This window comes from Taudactylus pleione, unplaced genomic scaffold, assembly GCF_031769625.1.
Source record: "Taudactylus pleione unplaced genomic scaffold, aTauple2 ptg000155l, whole genome shotgun sequence".
In the NCBI taxonomy this organism is placed as follows: Eukaryota; Metazoa; Chordata; class Amphibia; order Anura; family Myobatrachidae; genus Taudactylus; species Taudactylus pleione.
The window spans coordinates 5,057,248-5,078,732 of record NW_028284557.1 but is presented as its reverse complement, the minus strand read 5'-3'; the positions used below and the strand labels follow the sequence as shown (position 1 = coordinate 5,078,732).

Below are 21,485 nucleotides of genomic sequence, written 5' to 3'. Positions count from 1 at the left end.
CAGAAATATAAAAAATAAGATTGGGAGTCATTTGGTTTCAAAACATTTTCTATTACACCATAACTGAAATCCTGCAGTTTAAGGCTATTGAACATGTAAACACTGGTATTAGAGAATGTATTCTTAAGAAATCACAGCGAGAGATGAATTGGAGACTGGAACACTCACTCTCCTTTCAGTCTGAATAAGATATGAGCGTCATTCCACATCAGATCACCCAAAAAAAAAAGAATGAAATGTTCACCACCTCTCAGATTTTTACGATTTTTTTTTTTAATGACCGTATGTAAAAAAAAACTCTCTGCCAAATATCCTGACTTACTTAATTTCCGTAATATGAAATTATCAATGTATTAAACTAATTACTAATCGCGGATTTTTTATTTGAAGTATCACAGGTGTTTAGTAATGAATTGGCACAAAATTTGGACCCCCAATGTAGCTTTTCCTTCTGAATCCAAACCAATTTACTTTATCTGCCTTACATTTCGGTTTACAGCAAAAATGCAAGCTTCTGAAACAGAATTAAAAATGCAAGGTTAAAACAACATTAGATATCCCAATTTCCCAGATCCGTATAACTACTTTCATTGACCAGGAAAGTGTAGGATACATTTGAACTGTTATTAATCAATGCACAGTTTGGTATGTGGAATACTGATATAGGCATAAGAATACCAAGTTAATGGCAGACTACAAGTGGTAAATATACTATTAAATTAGGTTTGTGTATGATCTCAAAGCAGTTATTTCAGGTTCTCCACTAATGAATAATTTGGAAAAGTTAAAGCCGAATTTAATTAGCCGTGATAACCCATTTACACATGTTAATGTGACTTTTTATGGGCAACGCAAATTTCAAGCTTTGCTCAATTCTCTGCGTTAATTCTCCATAGGACTTAATGCAAAGGTGGAGATTTGGTTCAGAACCACTGGTACACCCTCCCATATGATTAATTAGGCACTTAGAAGGTTTTAATTAGTTTAATTTGGCCAATAATGAAATTCTGCAAACTGCAGAATAATGGGTTAAATGTAGGACAGGTATAAGTGGGTGCTGTATGAATGAGACTTGTGTTTTTAAAGTTTGCAGGTGGAAGTTACAGGTGTTTTTTTTAAATGACTCATCTACCTAAAGGCATTTTTATGCACCCCATATTTATCTAGAGTATTTACTTAGCAGAAAAGCACTTGCTTTCCATAATTTTACTGTTTTTTGAAAAATGCATATAAACAGCCATTTGTCACATTTTAAGTACCACAAATACTTTGCTTTTAGCCACTAATAGACTTCTATACTGTTATCCAATATTAGTTTGCATTTTTTGGGGGTACAGGCTGATTTCCCCATTTCACCCACAATTAACGCGGATATTACCAGCAAGAATTACAGCACAAACGCTAGAATAAGTCTTTTCCAATTGAACTACGCAATAAACAGGAGTGCACATACATGGGTTAAGTGAAATTACCGGGGAACATGCATGTTAATTGAACACGCAGTAACAAGATTTTTTTTTTTTTTTTTAATCGGGGCTAAGTGGATTCGGTCCTTAATCTCGGTTTACATTCATATGACCCTAATGACACTTTTCACATTACCCATTTCTCTGATGACCTACAGTGGGAGGAAATTAAAACTGCAGCATAATAATGCATATCAAAATCAAGTCTCGAAAAAATAAAAAACAGAACAGTCTGAGCACACATGGACTTCCCAACATATAACTAGACTCACAAGGAAAACTCCTCCCTTAACCGTCGTCTGTACTGCTTCTTCGGTTTCATGGTGTTAAAATATGGTAATTTGATGACATCTGGCCAGACAGCTGGACAAGGACTTCCACAGAGACGACTGGGAAAAACACAGAAGTATACAGGTAAATAAATCATTACATGTATTGGTCATGTGTTATACATTCTTGTTCTCTCTTTGGTTAAGTAACGACACTCATTTGTGTACCCTTGAACTACTGAGAGCAGATTACGTTCTCGAGACCACTAAACAGGGTACAAGGCAGAATAAAATGTAATGCTTCTATGCTAGATACAGGATGTGAATAATATGGTTATTTCACAGAAAATATGAGATTTGGTAAGAACTTACCCTTGTTATCTCTATTTCTACGAAGTCCATAGGGTTCCACAGGATACGTTGGGGTATAGGTGTGACGTCAGTCGCAGGGCACCAAAGAGTTAAGCTTTCAGCCTCCCAGGTTGCACTAGGTCCCCCTCCTATACCCCGCCCCCGGGCCAAGGCACCTCAGTTAGTTATCAAGCCATAGGCCGGAGGAGGAGAAGGAAGAGAGAGAAAAAAGATCTGGACACATACAAGAATCACATTCTCACCAGAGGGAGACGGAAAACCGGTGACCAGAGCAAAGCCCATCTGCAGCACAGGTGCGACAGGGCGGGAGTCCTGTGGAACCCTATGGACTTCGTAGAAATAGAGATAACAAGGGTAAGTTCTTACCATATCTCATATTTTCTACTTCAGGGTCCATAGGGTATCCACAGGATACCTTGGGGATGTCCCAAAGCAGTATCCTTTAAGGGTGGGGACGCTCCTGTGCAGAAAGGAGAATCCGCCGCCCGAAGGAAGCATCCTGAGAGGCGAAGGTGTCAAACCTGTAATACCTCACGAAGGTATGGACAGAGGACCACGTAGCAGCCTTGCAGATCTGAACTGCCGAGGCACCACGTCGAGCTGCCCACGAAGGACCCACAGACCTAGTGGAATGAGCCTTCAGAGAAGGTGGGACCGGTAGGCCTTCATGAAGATAAGCTTCAGAAATAGCCATACGGATCCAGGCTGCCAAAGTTTGCTTTGAAGCAGACCAACCCTTTTTACGGAAGCCATAGAGGACAAACAAAGCGTCCGACTTCCTAAACGAAGAAGTGCGGTCAACATAAGTCCTTAAGGCCCGCACAACATCCAAAGAGGCCTCACCCACGGAAAGACCCGGTGAGTTAAAGGCCGGAACAACTATTTCCTCGTTAACATGAAACTGGGAAACAACTTTGGGAAGAAACTCGGGCCGAGTGCGGAGCACTGCCCTGTTCCCATGAAAAACCAAGAAAGGGGGTCTACAAGAAAGAGCCCCTAACTCAGAAACACGTCTGGCCGAAGCAATGGCCAGAAGGAAAACAGTCTTAGCTGTTAGCCATTTAAGATCCACTGAGCCCAGTGGTTCAAACGGCGGTCCTTGGAGAGCCCTCAGGACCACAGCCAAATCCCAAGGCGCCACAGGTGGAACAAAGGGCGGCTGAATGCGGAGAACACCCTGCATAAAGGTGCGCACATCCGGGATTGTAGCAATCCTACGGTGAAACCAGACAGATAGGGCCGAAACCTGTACCTTCAAAGAAGCAAGGCGAAGCCCATGATCTAGTCCCGCTTGCAGGAAGGCGAGAATCCGAGACAGACGAAACTCCCGCGGTGCATAACCTCTCGGTCGACACCACTGGAAGAACGTATGCCACACGCGATGGTATATCCTCGCGGAAGACGGTTTCCGAGCTCGTAACATGGTACGCACCACAGAGCTGGAAAAACCCCGGGACCTCAGCATGGCCGTCTCAACAGCCACACCGTCAAAGACAGCCGAGTCAGGTCCGGGTGAAGACAAGGACCCTGAGACAGAAGGTCCGGTCGTAGCGGCAACCGTAGAGGACTGTCCACGGACAGACCCTGAAGGTCTGAGAACCAGTGGCGTCTGGGCTACGCGGGAGCTATCAACAGGAGCGTCCCTCCTTCCTGTTAGAATTTCCGGATTACCCGTGGAAGAAGGGAGACCGGAGGGAACAGGTATGCGAACCGGAACGTCCACCGGACGGACAGAGCATCCACCAGAGACGCCCCTTTGTCTCTTGTGCGAGACCCGTACACCGGCAACTTGTTGTTGTGCCGGGACGCCATGAGGTCGATTTCTGGAAGACCCCACCTGTCCACCAGTAGTTAAAAAACGTCCGGGTGCAGGGACCATTCCCCTGGATGAACGTCCTGGCGACTTAGAAAGTCCGCCTCCCAATTTAGCACTCCCGGGATGAAGACCGCTGATATGGCCGGAAGATTGCGCTCCGCCCAAACCAGGATCCGAGAGACCTCTACGAGAGCCGCCCGACTGCGAGTTCCTCCTTGCCTGTTTATGTAGGCCACGGTGGTAGCGTTGTCCGACTGGACCTGCACCGGGTGACCCTGGAGAAACCGCTGTGCCTGCAGGAGAGCATTGAAGACCGCACGGAGTTCCAAGATATTTATTGGAAGCTCCGCTTCTGTCGGCGTCCACCTGCCCTGGAACAAGTGTGGACCCGAAAGTGCTCCCCAGCCCCGAAGACTGGCGTCCGTTGTCAACAGGACCCAATTTGGAACCCAGAACGGACGTCCCTTGTTGAGGTGGGTCGTCTTTAACCACCACGCAAGGGACAGGCGAACCTCCGGGGTGAGCACAATCGTCTGGAACTTCAGAGACTGAGGCAGCCCGTTCCACTTGGACAGGACCAGGTGCTGCAGAGGTCTGGAGTGAAACTGGGCGTATTCCACCATGTCGAACACCGACACCATGGAGCCCAGTAACCTCATCGCCGAGTGTAAGGACACCCGGCGGCTGTGCAGACAACTGCGCACCCTTGACTGTAAAGCAGAGATCTTGTCCTCCGTCACGAAGATCCTTTGCTGTCCCGAGTCCAATAAGGCTCAAAGATGCAGAATCCTCCGAGACGGGATTAGAGTGGACTTCTGCCAGTTGATTAGCCAGCCGTGCCGTTGCAGCAGTGCAATGGTCAGGTCCAAGTGGTGTAACAGGAGCTCTGGAGATCCTGCCACCAATAACAGGTCGTCCAAGTACGGCAACATGCGGACTCCTTGCAGCCGCAGAGAAGCCGCCATGACCGCCATCACCTTGGTGAAAACACGTGGTGCTGTCGCCAGGCCAAAAGGTAACGCCCGAAACTGGAAGTGGTCGCTGCGGATTGCAAACCGAAGGAACTCTTGATGGCGCAAAAGAATAGGGACATGCAGGTAAACGTCCTGTATGTCCAATGACACCATGCAGTCCCCAGGTTCCAGCGCCAGAATGATGGACCGTAGGGTCTCCATCCGAAACTTCGGGACCCGCAAAGACTTGGAGTGCTTTGAGGTTGAGAATAGGACGATATGACCCATTGGGTTTCTGTACCAAAAATAGATTTGAATAGAAACCCTGGCCCCTCTGGGAGAATGGAACAGGCACTATAACTCCAGCCTGGAGCATAGTGTGCAATACCTTCCGCAGCTCCGTGCCTTGTTCCGGTCTGATGGTAGACTCGTGGTGAAGAATCGAGCCGGGGGTCTGTGTCGGAAGGAGAGGGCGTACCCGTGGGAGACCACCTCCAGAACCCAAGTGTCTGTCGTAGTGAACGACCAACACCGGGAGAACTGCAGCAGGCGGCCTCCCACCCTGGGATCCCCCAAGGGGAGACCCGGACCGTCAGGCCGCAGGCTTGTCATCCGGCTTGGGGGCCGGACGTCTAGTACTCCATGCCTGTTTCCGGGGCTTGACCGATTTCTTAGGGCCAGCCTGTCGAGCAAACGACTGTGGTTTGGGCCTGCCCTGGGCCCTAGATGACCGAAAGGACGATGGTCCAGAACCAGAAGGAGCAGCGGCCGACGGGAGACAAGCAGATTTGGCTGCCGCCAGCGTGGCCACAATCTTATCCAGATCCGGACCGAAGAGAACTTTTCCGGTAAACGGCAACGCTTCCAGACCTTTCTTGGAATCTGTGTCCGCCTTCCAGGATCGCAGCCACAAGGTGCGACAAGCAGCTACCGCTGCTGAAGAAATTCTAGACACCAGAGTACTAATGTCTAGAGCCGCCTCGTTGATGTAGGTGGCCGAATCACGGAGATTGCCAATCAACTCCGCCTGTTCGGCCAGACAGTCGGATTCAAAAGAAGCCTCTAATGAATCCGCCCAGCGCTCCATCGCTCTGGCAACCCAGCAAATGGCCATAGCCGGCCGTGCTGCCCCCCATGCAAGGGAATAAGCGGCCTTCAGGCAGATTTCTACCTTGCGGTCCGTAGCATCCTTAAGGGAGGACATGGATGGCATCGGCAATGTGGCACTACGGACAAGACGGGTCACGTGAGAATCCACCTGTGGAGGGGATTCCCACTTAGCAAAATAATTATCCGCGAACGGATAAGCCACCGCCAGGCGTCTCTGCGGCTGGTATCTTTTGCCAGGTTGTTTCCACGCCTCCTCTAAATGGTCCACCAACTGACCCGAAAGAGGAAAGACTGTGGCATCGCCCTTCACATCTTTGAAAAAGGCATACTTAGATTTAGCCGCTGGGGGAACTTCGTCCTCAATCACCAAGGCTGTGCGGACCGCCCGAATAAGTCCAGGAATATATACTTTGGACTTAGCATCAGCGTCCTTAGTATGGAGAGGTTCCTGATCGTAAGGATCCAGAATCTCCCCATCATCAGACGTCCCTTCGTCATCCTCATAAGAAGCGGACAGAGACGCCACCGGCCTTTTATGAGGCCGCATCACAGACTCCCCTTGCAACACATCCGACAAGTGCTGTACAGAACTCGTCAGGGAGTTAACCCACGCTGGCTCCTGAGAACCCGGGAGCGGGGAAATAGGGAGACTGTGGGGTACCACCAATTGTCGTGGGAACCCCTGCATGGGTGACGACACCACAGACTGCTGGGACAAACCCATCGGAGTAAACGCGGGCTGCGGAGCTATCTGGCCCACTAAAGCTGTTAACGCCTGAGCGAAACAAGCCCAGGGCGGCTCCTGTACCGGTGCTGTAACCGTAATAGGCCGCGCCATGGACAAACACTGCCGGCAAAGGCCCTCCGCGCTACCCTCCCCCTCCGCTAACGGTACTTTGCACGTGGTACACTGTAGCCGGAGGGGAAAATCACTTTCAGACATGATGGCACCACGTATGTGACCTCTCTCACCAATTAAGTATTAAATAGGCGAGAGACCACCCTGCAGCACCGCACCGCAAGGGCTTTAGCAGAAAGAACAGGGACAATAATAAAGCTGACAGTTTAGAGAAGAAAAGTTACAGGCAGCGCTAGCACAGTCACATACAATGCAGAGAAATAACAATTCCTGCACTAACAGCGCTGATCACTCAACTACACAGACACAGGGCCTGGTAGGACACAGCGCTGCATACACAGACCTGAGCCACAGCGGAGGAGAGGTATGCGGGGGGACCCAGACCACGATGCTTCCTTCCAGACTTCCAGCAGCGTTCACCATGCATTGCAGAGAAGATGGCCGCCGAGGAGCAGAGAGAAGCTGGCCTGGGGGAGGAGCGCTGACACAGGACCAGTCAGCACAGTGCAGAGAGGGCTGTGTGCAGCGGGGGAGGCGCCGGCTGTGAGACAGGGAAGGCGCGCTCCCCTGGCATGCATTTAACCCCTGGGACGCCGCAGCGCTACCGCTCTGCTGCGGTCCGCTGTCCCAGGGGGTAGTGGAAAGTGCAGGTTCAGTACCTGGCTCCACGCTGCAGCCAGTCCCCAGGGAGCCCCCTGCCTGGGGACTTAGGACCATGTGACCAGCGGGGACCCACCGCGGGACCCCGCTGCTTACCTTTGTCCCCCTTGGATCCGGCCATGGTCCGGAACATCTGGGGTCACCGCTAGCTGTGACCCCAGATGCTCACCAGCATCCCCGGATCGGTACCGGCGTTCTGGTACCGGCGGGGGTGTAGGGAAGACAGCATGGACGTCAGGACTGACTGTCCATGCTGTACATCCAGATGTGCAGCCACAGCTGCACTGAAGAAAGCTTCAGGGGCTCTTCTAGCCCCCACTCCGACAGGTGCACCCGACGCCGGCCGGGCACCAAACTAAACTGAGGTGCCTTGGCCCGGGGGCGGGGTATAGGAGGGGGATCTAGTGCATCCTGGGAGGCTGAAAGCTTAACTCTTTGGTGCCCTGCGACTGACGTCACACCTATACCCCAAGGTATCCTGTGGATACCCTATGGACCCTGAAGTAGAAATATATATTTACAGCAATCCTTACACTATGGAGAGGATTGTACGGCGGCTACACATACAACACTCCCTACAAACAAACAAAACAAAAAAACACTGCACTTCCAGTTGGTGTACCACTCTCTAATGCAGTGCTTCTCAAACTGACGCGACACCTTCGTGTGTGACGATTTGGTCCCTTGTGTGTATCACACAATGTAGGAAGGATATGTTCCAACCAAACAGCAGAGCAAGATGAGAAGAGTTTTCTTTCCTACTGTTCTCAATGCTCCACTAGATACTGCTTGGGCTTGTCAAAAAGACCCATCCGTCCCCTGGCTTACAGCAGCATCAGGGAGCAGCCGGAGAAGGCAGCCGCAGCAGTCTCAACATCATGGCATCTGTCATGGAGTGTAGTTGGGAGCAGACAGCCACAGATTAATTGTGCGTACACACTGGGCAAGATTACTGAGCGATTGCATGATTCAGACATCGTAATCGTGCAATCGCTAAGTAATCGTGCACTATAATGACGGAAACGACCAGCGATGTGCGCTCCCGCTGTTAGTTTACAACACTGTCCATCGCCTGAACATGCAGCACAATCTGTTGATAACGACAGATTGTGCATGTTCAGTGATGAGGGAGAGAGCCTACACTGAACAACTGATCATTCAGTGTAGGCACTACAGGGGATCAGGAATGACTGTACGATTAGGATGTCGTAATCATACTGTCTTTCCTGATCGCCCAGTGTGTACGCACTGTGAGTAGGAAGGGGAACGAAGGGGAGGAAAGTAAGGTAAACTACAATGGTTAAAAAGAATGGGGCGGAGGGGGTGTTGGATATGTCAAGAACTGCTGGGAGTGTGTGCTTTGTGTACAATAAGGCTCATTTACAGTTATTTTTAGATATTTCACATTGTCGTCACTTATGTGGACACGTGTGTCACAGCAGAATAAAGTTTGAGGACCAATGCTCTAATGGAAAAAAAACTGAAATAGTTGAGATCCAATCCCTTCAATGAACGAAGTCTGAATAATTTTTCCAAAAGCTCCTGTGTAACACTAGCAAACAGGCAAGTAATTGTAGACAATTTGCAACCGAAGATAAAGTTTTTCAAACCCTATTATAATTTCTTGCCAAAACAAGCATTAGTCTTGAGAAGAATTCCAATTACACCACTGGAACATCCTTTTGCCCCAAGCCTCACGAATTCAACATTCATACTTGTATCATTCAATCCAGAATAGATATTCCTTGATGATATGGGCCCCGAGTTGACAGGTCCTGCATTAAAGCGGCTACTTTTACACTGCATTGTTAACAAGGCTGAAGCCAATATGGATCTGAGAGTGTCCACTGCAGCCATGCAAATAGGTTTTAGCATGGTTACTAATTTTCTAAAATTCATTCTAAGGGCGGAATTCAATTGTAGTAGCACGCCCGATCTCCCATCTAAAGTGACGGGAAATTGCAGGGCGATATTCAATTGATACTAAATTACTGCGCTCATCGTGGCCATAGAGGTCGGCTTTAGCCGTGTAAAGTGGCTACCCCAACCAAAGTGGCGAACGCAATCGCGAAAAATGCCGTTTGGGCACACACACGTATATTTTCGACTATTTCAGCACTCACCACCCGGTGGGTGCGAGCTGGAATGCTGTGCCAGCAGCTGATCGCACCCGACAGGAGCAACAATTGAATAGCTCAGTCGGGCGCAAAGGGGGCTGGAAACAATTGAATGTGAAGATGAAAAAAAACTATAACTTAAGCTGGTTACACACTAGACTCATCCGAGCACGCAAATATAAGCGACATATCGAAAACATCGTCTAGTGTGCACCCATGATATGCGAACTGCCGTGGGTCGCTAGCGACATCACCCGTCAGCACTGCTAGCAACATCCCGGCGGCTGCAGACAGGACAGAGCAGCCGCTGGGCAAAGAGAAGTTAGCGCTGACGGCGCTGTCTTCTCCCTCATCCCGCCCAGAGGCTGTTGCTAGCGTGCATATATATATAATTTTTTTCACATGCATGCACGTCTGGCGGGGGTGCATGGTGGTCCGGCGTTGTCTGCAAGGGATCCGGCAGTGATTGGACAGTGACATGACACCAGGTCACGTCATGACGTCACAGCACATCCGAAATATTCCGGTTTTATAAATTTTTAACAATGATGTTATAGGTTATTTTATTTTTATTATGGCACTTCTGTACGATCAAGACTCGATATTGGCCTGATTAGTACTTGGAAGGTGACCTCCAGGGAATACCAGGTGCTGTAGTAAAACATACATTTGGGATTGTTTTTTGCACAAGGCCAGACAATATTAACATTTACATTTTAGTAAACTTGTATTACCAATCCAATACATCCAGTTTTTGATTGTGTACATATTTATAATTCGCCTTCAGAATTCATTATGATTATGAATTTTGACTTCTATGATGGATTCATACAATCTGATTTTGAATTAACTATATGGTACTTTATTTTATTGTTGCTAATAAAAGTTATGTTTTAATCAATTAACTTATTAGTTAATAAGAGTGCACCAGACCATAGCCCTACTTTTTTCTCCTATATTGCTAAATCCGAGACTCTGCAAGCAGAAGAGATGAAAAGAAGAAAAATGGTTTTTGCTGTCAACCACTTCAAATCTACAGGTTCAAATGGGGAAGTTTGTAACCCCTTAAGAACCAAAGATAAATCCCACGGTGCTACCGGTGGAACAAAGGGAGACTGAACTCGCAGAACTCCTTGGAAAAAAATTCTAACATCTGGTAATGAGAATCTTTTTCTGGAACCAGACTGCACTCTCAAAGTGGCCAGGCGAGCACCTACAGCACCTGGTATTCCCAAGTGGTCTTCCATCCAAGTAACACCCAGGCCCAACACTGCACAGCCTCCAAGATCAGATGAGATCTGGCATGTCCAGTGTGGTGTGGTAAATCCTGAACACCTTCTGATCATATTCCTTATTACACCATTGACCAAAAGAATGACAACCTCTAATAGATGTGGGCAGGAGCAGGCTTCCGTGCCCTAACATCATTTGAAATTACAGTACTGGAAAACCTTTTGCTCTTAGGATGGAAGATTCAAGAGCCACGCCGTCAAAACCAGACGAAGCAAGTCCGTATGTCGGCAAGGACCTTGCGTTAGTCTTATCCTCTTCCTTTATGGAATGATCTGCTGTCTATGGACAGATTATGTATGTTGGTGAACTAATGACTTCTTGGCCAAGCTGAGCCACCAGTATTACCGTTCCGCCTTCCTGTTTGAATTTTCTGAGAACTCCTAGTAGAGAAATCGGAGGCAATAGATACGCCAGCTTGAAATCCCATCCCAGTGCATCCACAAATGCCGCTGATGGGTCTCTAGACGTGGACCCACACTTATGGCGTGATGCCATGAGATCAATCTCTGGTAGACCCCATTTGTTTACCAGGAGCTGAAACACTCCCGGATAGAGAGACCACTCTCCGGCGTGTATGTCCTGGCGACTTAGCCCGCTTCCCAATTTAGCACTCCTGGTATGAATATTGCCGAGACGGCCGGAAGATGATCAGAACCCTTGTCACTTCCTTCATGTCTACATAACTTATTGTGCCTCCCTGATGATGGAGGTAAGCCACTGTAGTCGCATTGTCGGACTGGACTTTGTCCGGCCTGCCCTGGAGCAGGTCCTGTGCCCTGCCTGATCAAGTGCTCTGTATACTGCTCGCAGTTCCAGAATGTTTATTGGCAGTTACCTACAGCACCTGGTATTCCAAGGTGGTCTCCCATCCAAGTACTAACCAGGCCCAATACTATATAGCTTCCAAGATCAGACAGGATTGTAGCGTTCTCACTAGGCTGTTTCAGCAGGGCGCTGCACCATGTCTTTTTTCTGAAGGGCAGAAAGCACCCTGCCCTCCAGCGCATCGTCCCGCTGAAACAGCCTGCAGGTTCTGTCCTCCACCAGCGGGAAACAATGTCCCGCGGGTGGGGAAAATGGCAGAGCAGCTATCACTGCCGGTGATTGGATGCCGGGCACGCCTCCAAGAGTGACGAAAATGGGACGCGTCATAAAGAGCCACTTTTTCATTGGTCACGCCCCTTTTCGGGCAAGCGTGCGAAGTGACCTTGCTGTAGGTCCAGCTCCCTGCCTGCCGCCGGACCTAGAGTGAACACTAGATTAGGCATGCCCAGTGTGGTTTGGCTGCAGGTGTTATGACCCTCTTGCCTGAAAGGTGTGATGACCTGTCACTGCCCTCCATCCGCTAAGACTGGCGTCCGTGGTTAGATCCAATTTGGCATCCAGAACGGGGGCCCTTTGTCTAAATGATCCTTTCTCAGCCACCACAGGAGAGTGATGAACCTCTGGAGTGAGAAGGATCCTCCGAGACCTTATAAGATGATGTTGTCCATTCCACCTGGAGAGAATCAATCTTTGTAGAGGTCTGAAATGGAACTGGGCAGATCCCACCCTGTTGAAGGTGGATCCATGGACCCCAGGACCTGCCTAGCTGAGTGAATGGGTACTCTCTGATTTAGGAGAAATATGCGCACTCGCATTTGTAAAAACCTCCTTAGACTGTCAATATAAGGAGGCCGTCCAAGTATGGCAATATCCTGACTCTGAGATGAGCAGTCATGACCGCCATTATCTTGATAAACACCCGAGGGGCAGTGGACAGACCAAAAGGCAATGGTAATGTTGCCGACGAACAGCCAAAACTCAGAAACCCTTGGTGAATAGTGCAATAGGTACATGCAGATATGATCCTTAATGTTCGGGGAACCATGAAATCCCCAGGTTCCATTGCCAGCATAATTGACCGTAGGGTCTCCATACGGAACTTGGCCACATGGATGAACATGTTGAGAGATTTCAGATTCAGAATAGAGTGATACCTTTTTAGTTTCAGAATCAAAACACAGATATGAGTAATAACTCCTTCCTTGTTAAAGGACCGGGATTAACACCCCTGAATTCAGCATATATTACCTTGATAGGATCTGATGGAGGAATTGTGAAAACAACCTTCTTGTGTGTAACCCTTTAGGAAGGTGTCGTGTAAGAATCCCCAGTAGGAAGGGGGATTTCCCACCTAATGCACTCTTTCTATGGGAGAGGATAAAAAGATACTAATCTTTTTTGGAATCTGGAACAGTCTACCTAGAGTGTTCCGTGCTTCCCCTATAAACTCTGCGAGTTGTTCAGATTGAAGGAATCCAGCCTAAATCACCTTCTGGTGTCTGAACACCAGGTTTATTAGGCTTTAGGAACTGGTACTTCATCCTCTATAATGAGGATTGACTTAACCGCCCCTCTAGAGAAGAACATCCACTGATGAATGATGCTTTTCCTCCGAAACAGGCCCAGAAGGAGAAACCTGTGTATCCTCTGCCTCCTCAAATGATATATCAGAATCTGAAAGCAGGATAGACTACAATCCATATATATTGCTTAGACAGCTGACGCTTTATTCGCCTGTAACATCTGCAGATAGGTAGATGCTAAAAACCAGATTCTGAATTTAGGGGACATAACCCTCCATCCAGGATGGATGTATGGGAATGGGAAGCAGTCAGGAAGCTGATGGACGTAATCCCGACCGCCGGCTTCCCGACTGTCTAATCCTGGCAAGACACTAATGACAGGTGTCGAAATCCCGACGCCTGTCATTAGACCTATGAAGAAGCCAGACACCCGGCTTACCGATCGAAGGTAAGCCGGGCGCGGACAGCCGCGCAGGGGGGGAGGGTTAGGTTAGGTGCTCCCGGGGGAGTCCCTAACGCTAAATCCCCCCCACCGGGTTAGGTTTAGCCTAGGGGAAGGGGGGGTTAGGCACTCCCGGGGGGAGATTAGGGTTAGTGAATACTTACCTTTTGACGATCAGGATTTTCCACCCCCTGTCGGGCTGCGGCGGTAAATCATACTGATTTCTATGGGAAAATAGCAGGCTGTAATCACTCTGTGTTATCAAAAGTGGGAGTCAGTATGGGGGCTGACCTCTGAACAGGTGCTAGCAAGGTGGACTGTTGTGGTGTATAACAATCAAACCACAGTCCATCCTGTATGAAATCCTGAGAGGCCATTTACACGAAACCAGCAAAAGGACAACAGTCCCTCGGTTTACCTTTGTCCTGAGACATGGGAAATACTTCCAAGTAACTTACAACCAGTGTAGGGTTAACAATGCAAAGTGATCCTATTCACAGATAAAATTAAATGTGAAGTAGTCTCTAACCCCTATACATCAGGTAGTATAGGGTTAGTAAACACAACAGAAAACAAAACAAAAAAAAACCCTCTTTTCAGCACAGTTAGCATAAGTCACATAGAATGCATATAATATATTTGCAAAAGGGCATTATAATCAATTACCTAAACACATAAGTATGGTAAAATCTACATGCATAAATATTCTCTACTTACAAGTCTGCACCAAATCAACTAATACAAACACAAAAGTTGGTAGGATTTCAGTGCTATATACCTTGGACCTAGGAGAAAGGTATACTCAGATAGAGACCAAATCTCCCCTCAGCAAACATTTCCATGATCAATTGCAGCTGAGCATCTCCAATTAATTAGGAGAGATGGGATGGCAACTCAGTCTTCACAAGTAAATGTGAAGTACAATTTAACCCCTACACACCTGGTAGTTGAGGGTCAAATAGAGCAATAGCAGTGATATTTATAACTGTCTGACTCCTGTTTCCCTTTACGCTTAGCATATATACGTATAAAGGTAATAATGCAATGTGACCACCTTCACCAATACCTTTATGTCCTGTGAGGACACATGCCGTACATGATTTACATGAGACCAGCACAGGTGGCTCCCCCTCCTGTTTCCCTTTATCTTTTGACATGTTCAAAGTAAAGGTAACAATCGCAAAGTTTATGTGACAGTCTTCACAAATCTAGTGAATGTGAAGCACTCAGAAAGAAATAACAGTGATTGTAAATTTCTACTGTCAATATAACTAATAGGCACTAAATCGCAATCACATTGGTAGGATAATAAGTGCAATGCAAACAGCAGCTAGCAAACAGTCACATACAATGCATATGTAATATAATTACAATGGGCTCAAAATCAACTACAGCAACGCAAAGTAATAATAGAATATAGAGCACCGTATACCTTAACCAAAGGAGAGGTATACTGACCCAGACCCTCCTGAGACCACAGCTACCAGGTGCATTGAGTGTGGATCGTGAGCGTCTCATACACGTGGAGGATAGGCGGAGCAACCCAGACAAGCAAAACCATTCGTCGGGACTGCGTCTGGGTCGGAGCGCCTACCTCCCCCTAAGCTACATTAAGCAGCCGGGTACGCTGGCCTCGTGGCAGCAGATTGCTTCTGGTGTCGATCCCTGGCATCAGATAAGGCCGCGGCTGGTGTAGTAAGGACGCGGACAATCCCTGGTACTTACAGCAGCGGCTTCTGGTGCGTCTAAGACACCAGAGGCAAGGACTGCCGTGCGCGATTCCCCGCAAACGAGGAATCACCTTACCTGATTATCTCCGAGCATCCGATGCAGTCCAGGTCACAGCATTGCTGCTAGCTAAGCTCAGCCACGACCCGCGAGAAATCACCAGCACAATTATTGATGTTGCAGCACGGCGGAGGTAGATGGAGTCGCAGCACATGCGTCCCAATACCAACGCTTAGTACTGCCAACTCAAGAAACAAAGTAAAATAAATCATAAAATAAAAGCTTAGGACTGCATAAGCAGTCCCCTGTAGGGGCGGAGTATATATGGAGGAGGACCCAGAGCATTCTGGGAGCCAAAGCTTTAACTGTTTGGTGCCCAGTCTTCCAACCAAAATATAAAGAAAAGTTAGCACCCATGCCAAATCATAAGTACCATCTACAGATATCCCTAGCAACACAGTCAAAGGCCACCACCACTGCCCCCCTCCTCGGCTTAGAAATATGAAAGTGTACCCTGAAAGGATAGAAAGGGACACAGAAATCCTTACTCACACTATAATACTTACCTATAGCAGAGTATAAAAGACACTTTAAAACTAGCAGATAAACCAGACATTGCGCAGGTGCCTGCTACTTGTAGGATATTACAATTTATCCTACAATTTATATTATCCCTGTGTGTCTGTGTACAGTTTTGTAATCACTGTGAGGAAAGCCTGCCACGGAGGAAAAGCTTGTCAGTGACTAAGCTCCTTCCCTCCCTGGGTCCAACATAAATATGACCACCGTCCAAAGCACAGTACTCTACCGGCCACACTATGCCTACTAAGATGCTACCTCACCTTGCAGCACACACCTGCCCAGAGGTCCTGCACTTCCGTGCATAGACTGTAATCCATTGCCAGAAGCCATGCCTGATGGCATACTAACAGTGTGGTGTTCCATGGCTACTATTACAGTGACTTGAACCCCCCGAAGGAAGTCTTTCGTCAGAAGCAGGGGCGACAGCAGCAGAACAGTACCTCCTCAGACAGCTCCTGGCATCCTGCAGCCCCCTTGTATTGATGAGGCTGACTGAAGCAGCAAGTAAAGACTTAAAATTGCAGCAAATTTGAAATAAATGAAATGTAAAAAACTGCCACAAACCGCTCTATAGAAATCCCTATTCCTGTGGGCACTTAAACTTTGTAACTCCTCCTTTAGCCCCTTTCTGTAGTGAACAGACTTGAAACAGTTATTCTTAAGGTGACAAACTCACAGGAGAACACTGTCATAGAGCCACAAGCACATTTTTAATTTCAACATTTCCAGCTCCAGACTGTTTACACTGGTTCCTGGCGTAAGTGTATCCAGGCCTGTATTGCAGTGTGCTTCCTGCCATGCATTGACACATACCTCTATTTACATAGAACAGCATAGCTTCTCTTGCACAGTAATTGATCTGACATTTAATAGAACAGTATGACTCCTCTCACTAGCTTGAGCATATCTATGACTTAAGCAATGTATTTTAGCACCTGTACATTGTGCATGTTTTTAAGTCATTCACACTATTTTCAAAATGTAGCAAAATATAGAAGCATTCACATAGTCTTCTATGGTAGGGATGGGCCCAAAGACCCAAATGTTGATAACATAAGCCTTTGCTGAAAGTCCTAGCACATGTATGGTAAACACAAAGGACAGCATGGTCCCTACACCAGAAAAAGTATGTGTGGAAGGCTGGGGATCTTAGCTCGTAAGAACTAAATATCAGTACATATCTGTAATGTACAGTGCAAACAAATTACCTGATCAGTTCTAGCTGAGCCAGCTCCTGATTGGCCTGGAATATTGGCTTCTTTGTGAAGAGTTCACCCAAGATACAGCTTGAAAGAAAAAAAACAAGCATTGGATCATAAAGTGGTAGTTACACCTAAAAGTGACTGCTGGAGAAATCTTTAAGTCTCTCAATGGCAAACAATGGATAATATGTGGAACTACAACAATCTTTGAAATACCCCAACAGTTACATCTTACCCACAACTCCACACGTCTATTGCTGGGGTATATCGTTCCTCTCCTAGAAGCAGTTCGGGAGGTCGATACCAAAGTGTTATCACTTTATTTGTGTATGGGCGGCTGCAAAGGAGAGCAGACATTAGCCTAAAGCAAAGCATGTACATTCCACAATAACATCGTGACAATGCTATAGGCAAAATATGTCAGTAGATCATCGTATAAAGAAATGGGTATAGCACAGTGGTTCTCAAACTCGGTCCTCAGGACCCCACACAGTTCATGTTTTGCAGGTCACCCAGCTACTGCACAGGTGTACTCATTACTCACTGACATTTTAAAAGATCCACAGGTGAAGCTAATTATTTAAATTGTGATTCTGTCAGGAGACCTGCAAAACATGCACTGTTTGGGGTCCTGAGGACCGAGTTTGAGAACCTGTGGTATAGCAGATGCACTTTTCTGAGTAACTTCACCTACGTCACCAGATAGTTGAGAATCACATTAGTTGAAACTTGTGCACAGCACATGTCAAAGGAAACTACTGCCCTAGTGAGAAATTTCTACTTTCTGGAGCAAATGGACAAAATGAAAGTGAAGGTTATATAATTGTGAAGGGTAAATATTGCAGTCTTACTTTAATTGTGGGAACATACGGAAACTACAGGCTTTCATATTAAGAAAAGCGGTGTTTTTAGAACAAAGGCTACATCTGACCTTTCTTCCGAGTTGTATAACCGTGCTAGTCCAAAATCTGCCAACTTGATATGCCCACTGCAAAGAGAATACAATATGAATTTTAGTTCCCTAATCAGTGGCTATCAAAGAGTATCTGTCCCTGTTTTGTTACCTATTATTTAATAAGATGTTGGAGCACTTGATGTCTCTGTGCAGGAAATTCTTCTTGTGACAGTAGTCAAGTCCTTCCATCAATTGTTTCATAAAGGACTTTATATGGTCTTCTGAAAACTGCACCAAACCAGACTCTAGTAGCCCCATCAAGTCATGGTCCATGTATTCAAACACCAAGTAAAAGGCACCTCGGGTACAAGAATAACCATGGTTACAATCAACTGATAATTACACACATAAGGCACATGACTGAAGTGTAGTTTCTGCACTCACCTTTGTCTTTCTTGAAATCCAGGGCATCTTGCTTGTCAGTGACTATCTCTTTCATGTTCACGACACTACGGTGTATGAGTTGCCGAAGAATTTTAATTTCTCGGATTGCAGTGATCGGGAATCCCTCTTTCTCGTTATCTAGACGCACTTTCTTTAAGGCCACAAGTTCTCCTAACATAGTAACATTACATTTAGTGTTAGACTAAGTAACTGCGGCATTCAACTGTGCAGACAGATTACCAGTGGTTCCCAAACTCTTTTGAATCGTGGCGCCCTAGTGCATCAGAATTGTTTTCACGGCACCCCTAAGCCAAAAGTTATTGAGAAATACTGAAAAATATGTAGTGAAGTAGTAAAGTGAAGTAAATTGTGCTTACCTGTCATCCTTGGGTTCATTTCTGTAGCTGGTGACAGATTTGTGCTTCTGTTTTTCCACATATTTACATTACATTGACCATAAATAATTTGATTTGGTGCTGGACCACCAACCTGAGGCACCCCTGCAAGTGTCCCGAGGTACCGGTGCCGCGGCACACAGTTTGGGAACCACTGGATTAAACACAAATGAATCATTTATATATGCTACAAGAGGGGCAAAATCCTGCTTATTAATGTTACAAAATTGAAGCAAAAGCCTTTGGTGTTGCAGTATATGATTTGTTTATATGCAATTCTGTATTTCTTCACTATAAATGAGTTGGCATTAGAATGTACCTGTGTAACAAGAGCTGTTAATTAGACAAATACCATTAAATGGTGGATGTTTGCAGGTAATCTCTATAATGAGATTTTTATGCTACTGTTAAATGGTGGCTATATTTAAACTACCACTATTCAGACCGTCTGTAGCTTGATGAAACAATCAGAATGTCACCAAATTTGGTATGGAGACTAATTCTGAAATGGGCAGCAAGATTGTGTGAGTAAAAAAAATGTATGCAACAAGTTGCAGGTGTGGGAATAAAGAGAGTTATGGTAAAACGTACCCTTGTTAACACTTTCTTTGAAGCTCATAGGGTCCACAGGGGAGACAATGGGGTGTAAGTGGGACTTGGAGGACCGAACAACAGCAAAAGCTTTTCAATCCCAGGATGCTCCGGTTTCTTCCCCCTATACCCCGCCCACATCCTGAGGGTTCTGTTAACAAGCAGGATAGGAGAGAAGGAAGACTGGTAACACTGAAGAATCACACTCTCACACAGAGAAGAAAACAAGTGACCAAGAGAAGAAACCCATAGAAGCCAGGTGCGTCAGGGCAGGTGCTTTGTGGACTTCGAAGAAAGTCAACAAGGGTAAGTTTTACCATAACTCTCCTTTTCTTCTTCAGGGCTCATAGGGCTGCACAGGGGTGACAATGGGGATATTCCAAAGCAGTTGTTCAAGGGTGGGGATGATCCTGTGCTGAGAGGAGAACCCAGTGCCCGAAGGAAGCATCCTGAAACGCAAATGTATCAAAAGCATAGAACCTAAGAAAGGTGTGGACAGAAGACCATATGACCGCCTTGTATAGCTTTTCAGCAGAGGGACCCACAGAGCGAGTAGAATGACCAGATACTGTAGCCAGCACAGGAAGGCCCATCTGAGTATAAGCCTGTGAGATAGTCATGCAAAGCCATCTGGCCAGAGTCTGCTTGTTAGCTGGCCATCCCTTCTAATGAAATCCATGTAAGATAAAAGAGGTAATCTGATTTCCTGATGGCACTAGTATGGTCCACGTAGATCTTCAGAGCACATCCAAAGAAGCCTCAGCAGGAAACATGAAACCACCTTGAGAAGGAAGCCAGGAGTGTTCTAATGAAAAGATTAAAAAGGGGGAGCGATATAAAAGCGCCCCAAAATCCAAACCCCTACGGGTAGATGCTATAGCCAGAAGTAACAGACTTCGCAGTGCGCCACTTGACATCCACTGATTTCAAAGGTTCGAATGGAGGTTCCTGAAGTGCATGGAGAACTGAGAAATCCCACAGAGCCACAGGAGGGACAAAGGGAGGTTGTATACGTAGAATACCTTGTAGGAAGGTGTGAAGATCCTGTAGAGGAGAAATTCTGCACTGGAAACAGATGGACAGAGCGGAGACGTGCACTTTCAGAGATGCCAGGTGGAGTCCAAGATCCAATCCAACCTGAAGAAAGGTAAGTATTCTAGAAACCTTAAAAACTTGAAGGTCCTAGTTTCTAGGACCACACCACTGGAAATATGTATGCCATATTCGGTGATAAATTCTGTCCGAGGCCGGTTTACGTGCTTATCTGGCTGGTCTGGACCACAGAGCTAGAAAATCCCTTAGCCCTTAGGAGGCATTTCTCAAGAACCAAGCCGTTAAAGACAGGCGGGCTAGGTCCGGATGTAGACAAGGACCCTGAGACAACAGGTCTGGTCGAAGAGGAAGCTGAAGAGGAGAGTCTATGGAGAGACTTTGAAGATCGGAGTACCAATGGCACCTGGGCCAAGCCGGAGCTACCAACAGGACTGTGTCCCATTCCTGTTTGAACTGAGGAAGAAGAGATATTGGAGGGAAAAGGTACGCCAAATGGAAGGTCCACCTCGCAGATGTGTCCACGAAGGCCTTGTTGGGATCCCTTGTCATGGCTCCATAAACTGGAGGTTTGTGGTTGTGTATTGAGGTCCACATCCGGTAGACCCCATTTGTCTACCAGGATTTGAAAGACCACTCTTCTGCATTCACGACGAGACGGCCGAGGAAACTAGTTTCCCAATTGAGAATTCATGGGATGAACACTGCAGAGATGGCTGGGAGATGAGTTCGGCCCATCTGAGAATGCGGGACAATTCTGCCATTGCTGTCCGACTGAGTGCCTCCTAGGTGATTGAGGTAGGCCGCTGCCATGACGTTGTCAGAATGTACTTGTACTGGCATGCCCTGAAGAAAATCCTGAGCCAGAGTGAGAGCTCTGTAGATGCCTCAGA

General features: G+C 46.9%; 1 protein-coding gene across 7 annotated transcripts in view; it reads right to left on the bottom strand.

Annotated features, from left to right (window-relative positions):
- The window catches only part of CDK12 (cyclin dependent kinase 12), a 189,145-nt gene that overhangs the window by 117,884 nt on the left and 49,776 nt on the right, over positions 1-21,485 (bottom strand). For all 7 annotated transcript variants that reach the window (XR_015878797.1, XR_015878798.1, XM_088474618.1 and 4 more), the window contains 6 exons: positions 18,557-18,727; positions 18,282-18,471; positions 18,149-18,205; positions 17,453-17,554; positions 17,224-17,301; positions 1,739-1,855 (listed from right to left, as the gene is read on the bottom strand). Coding sequence is in view for 5 of the 7 variants with exons in the window: in XM_088474618.1 (XP_088330744.1) it covers positions 1,739-1,855; positions 17,224-17,301; positions 17,453-17,554; positions 18,149-18,205; positions 18,282-18,471; positions 18,557-18,727 (715 nt within the window). In the remaining 2 variants the exon portion in view is untranslated. The remainder of the gene's footprint in view (positions 1-1,738; positions 1,856-17,223; positions 17,302-17,452; positions 17,555-18,148; positions 18,206-18,281; positions 18,472-18,556; positions 18,728-21,485) is intronic.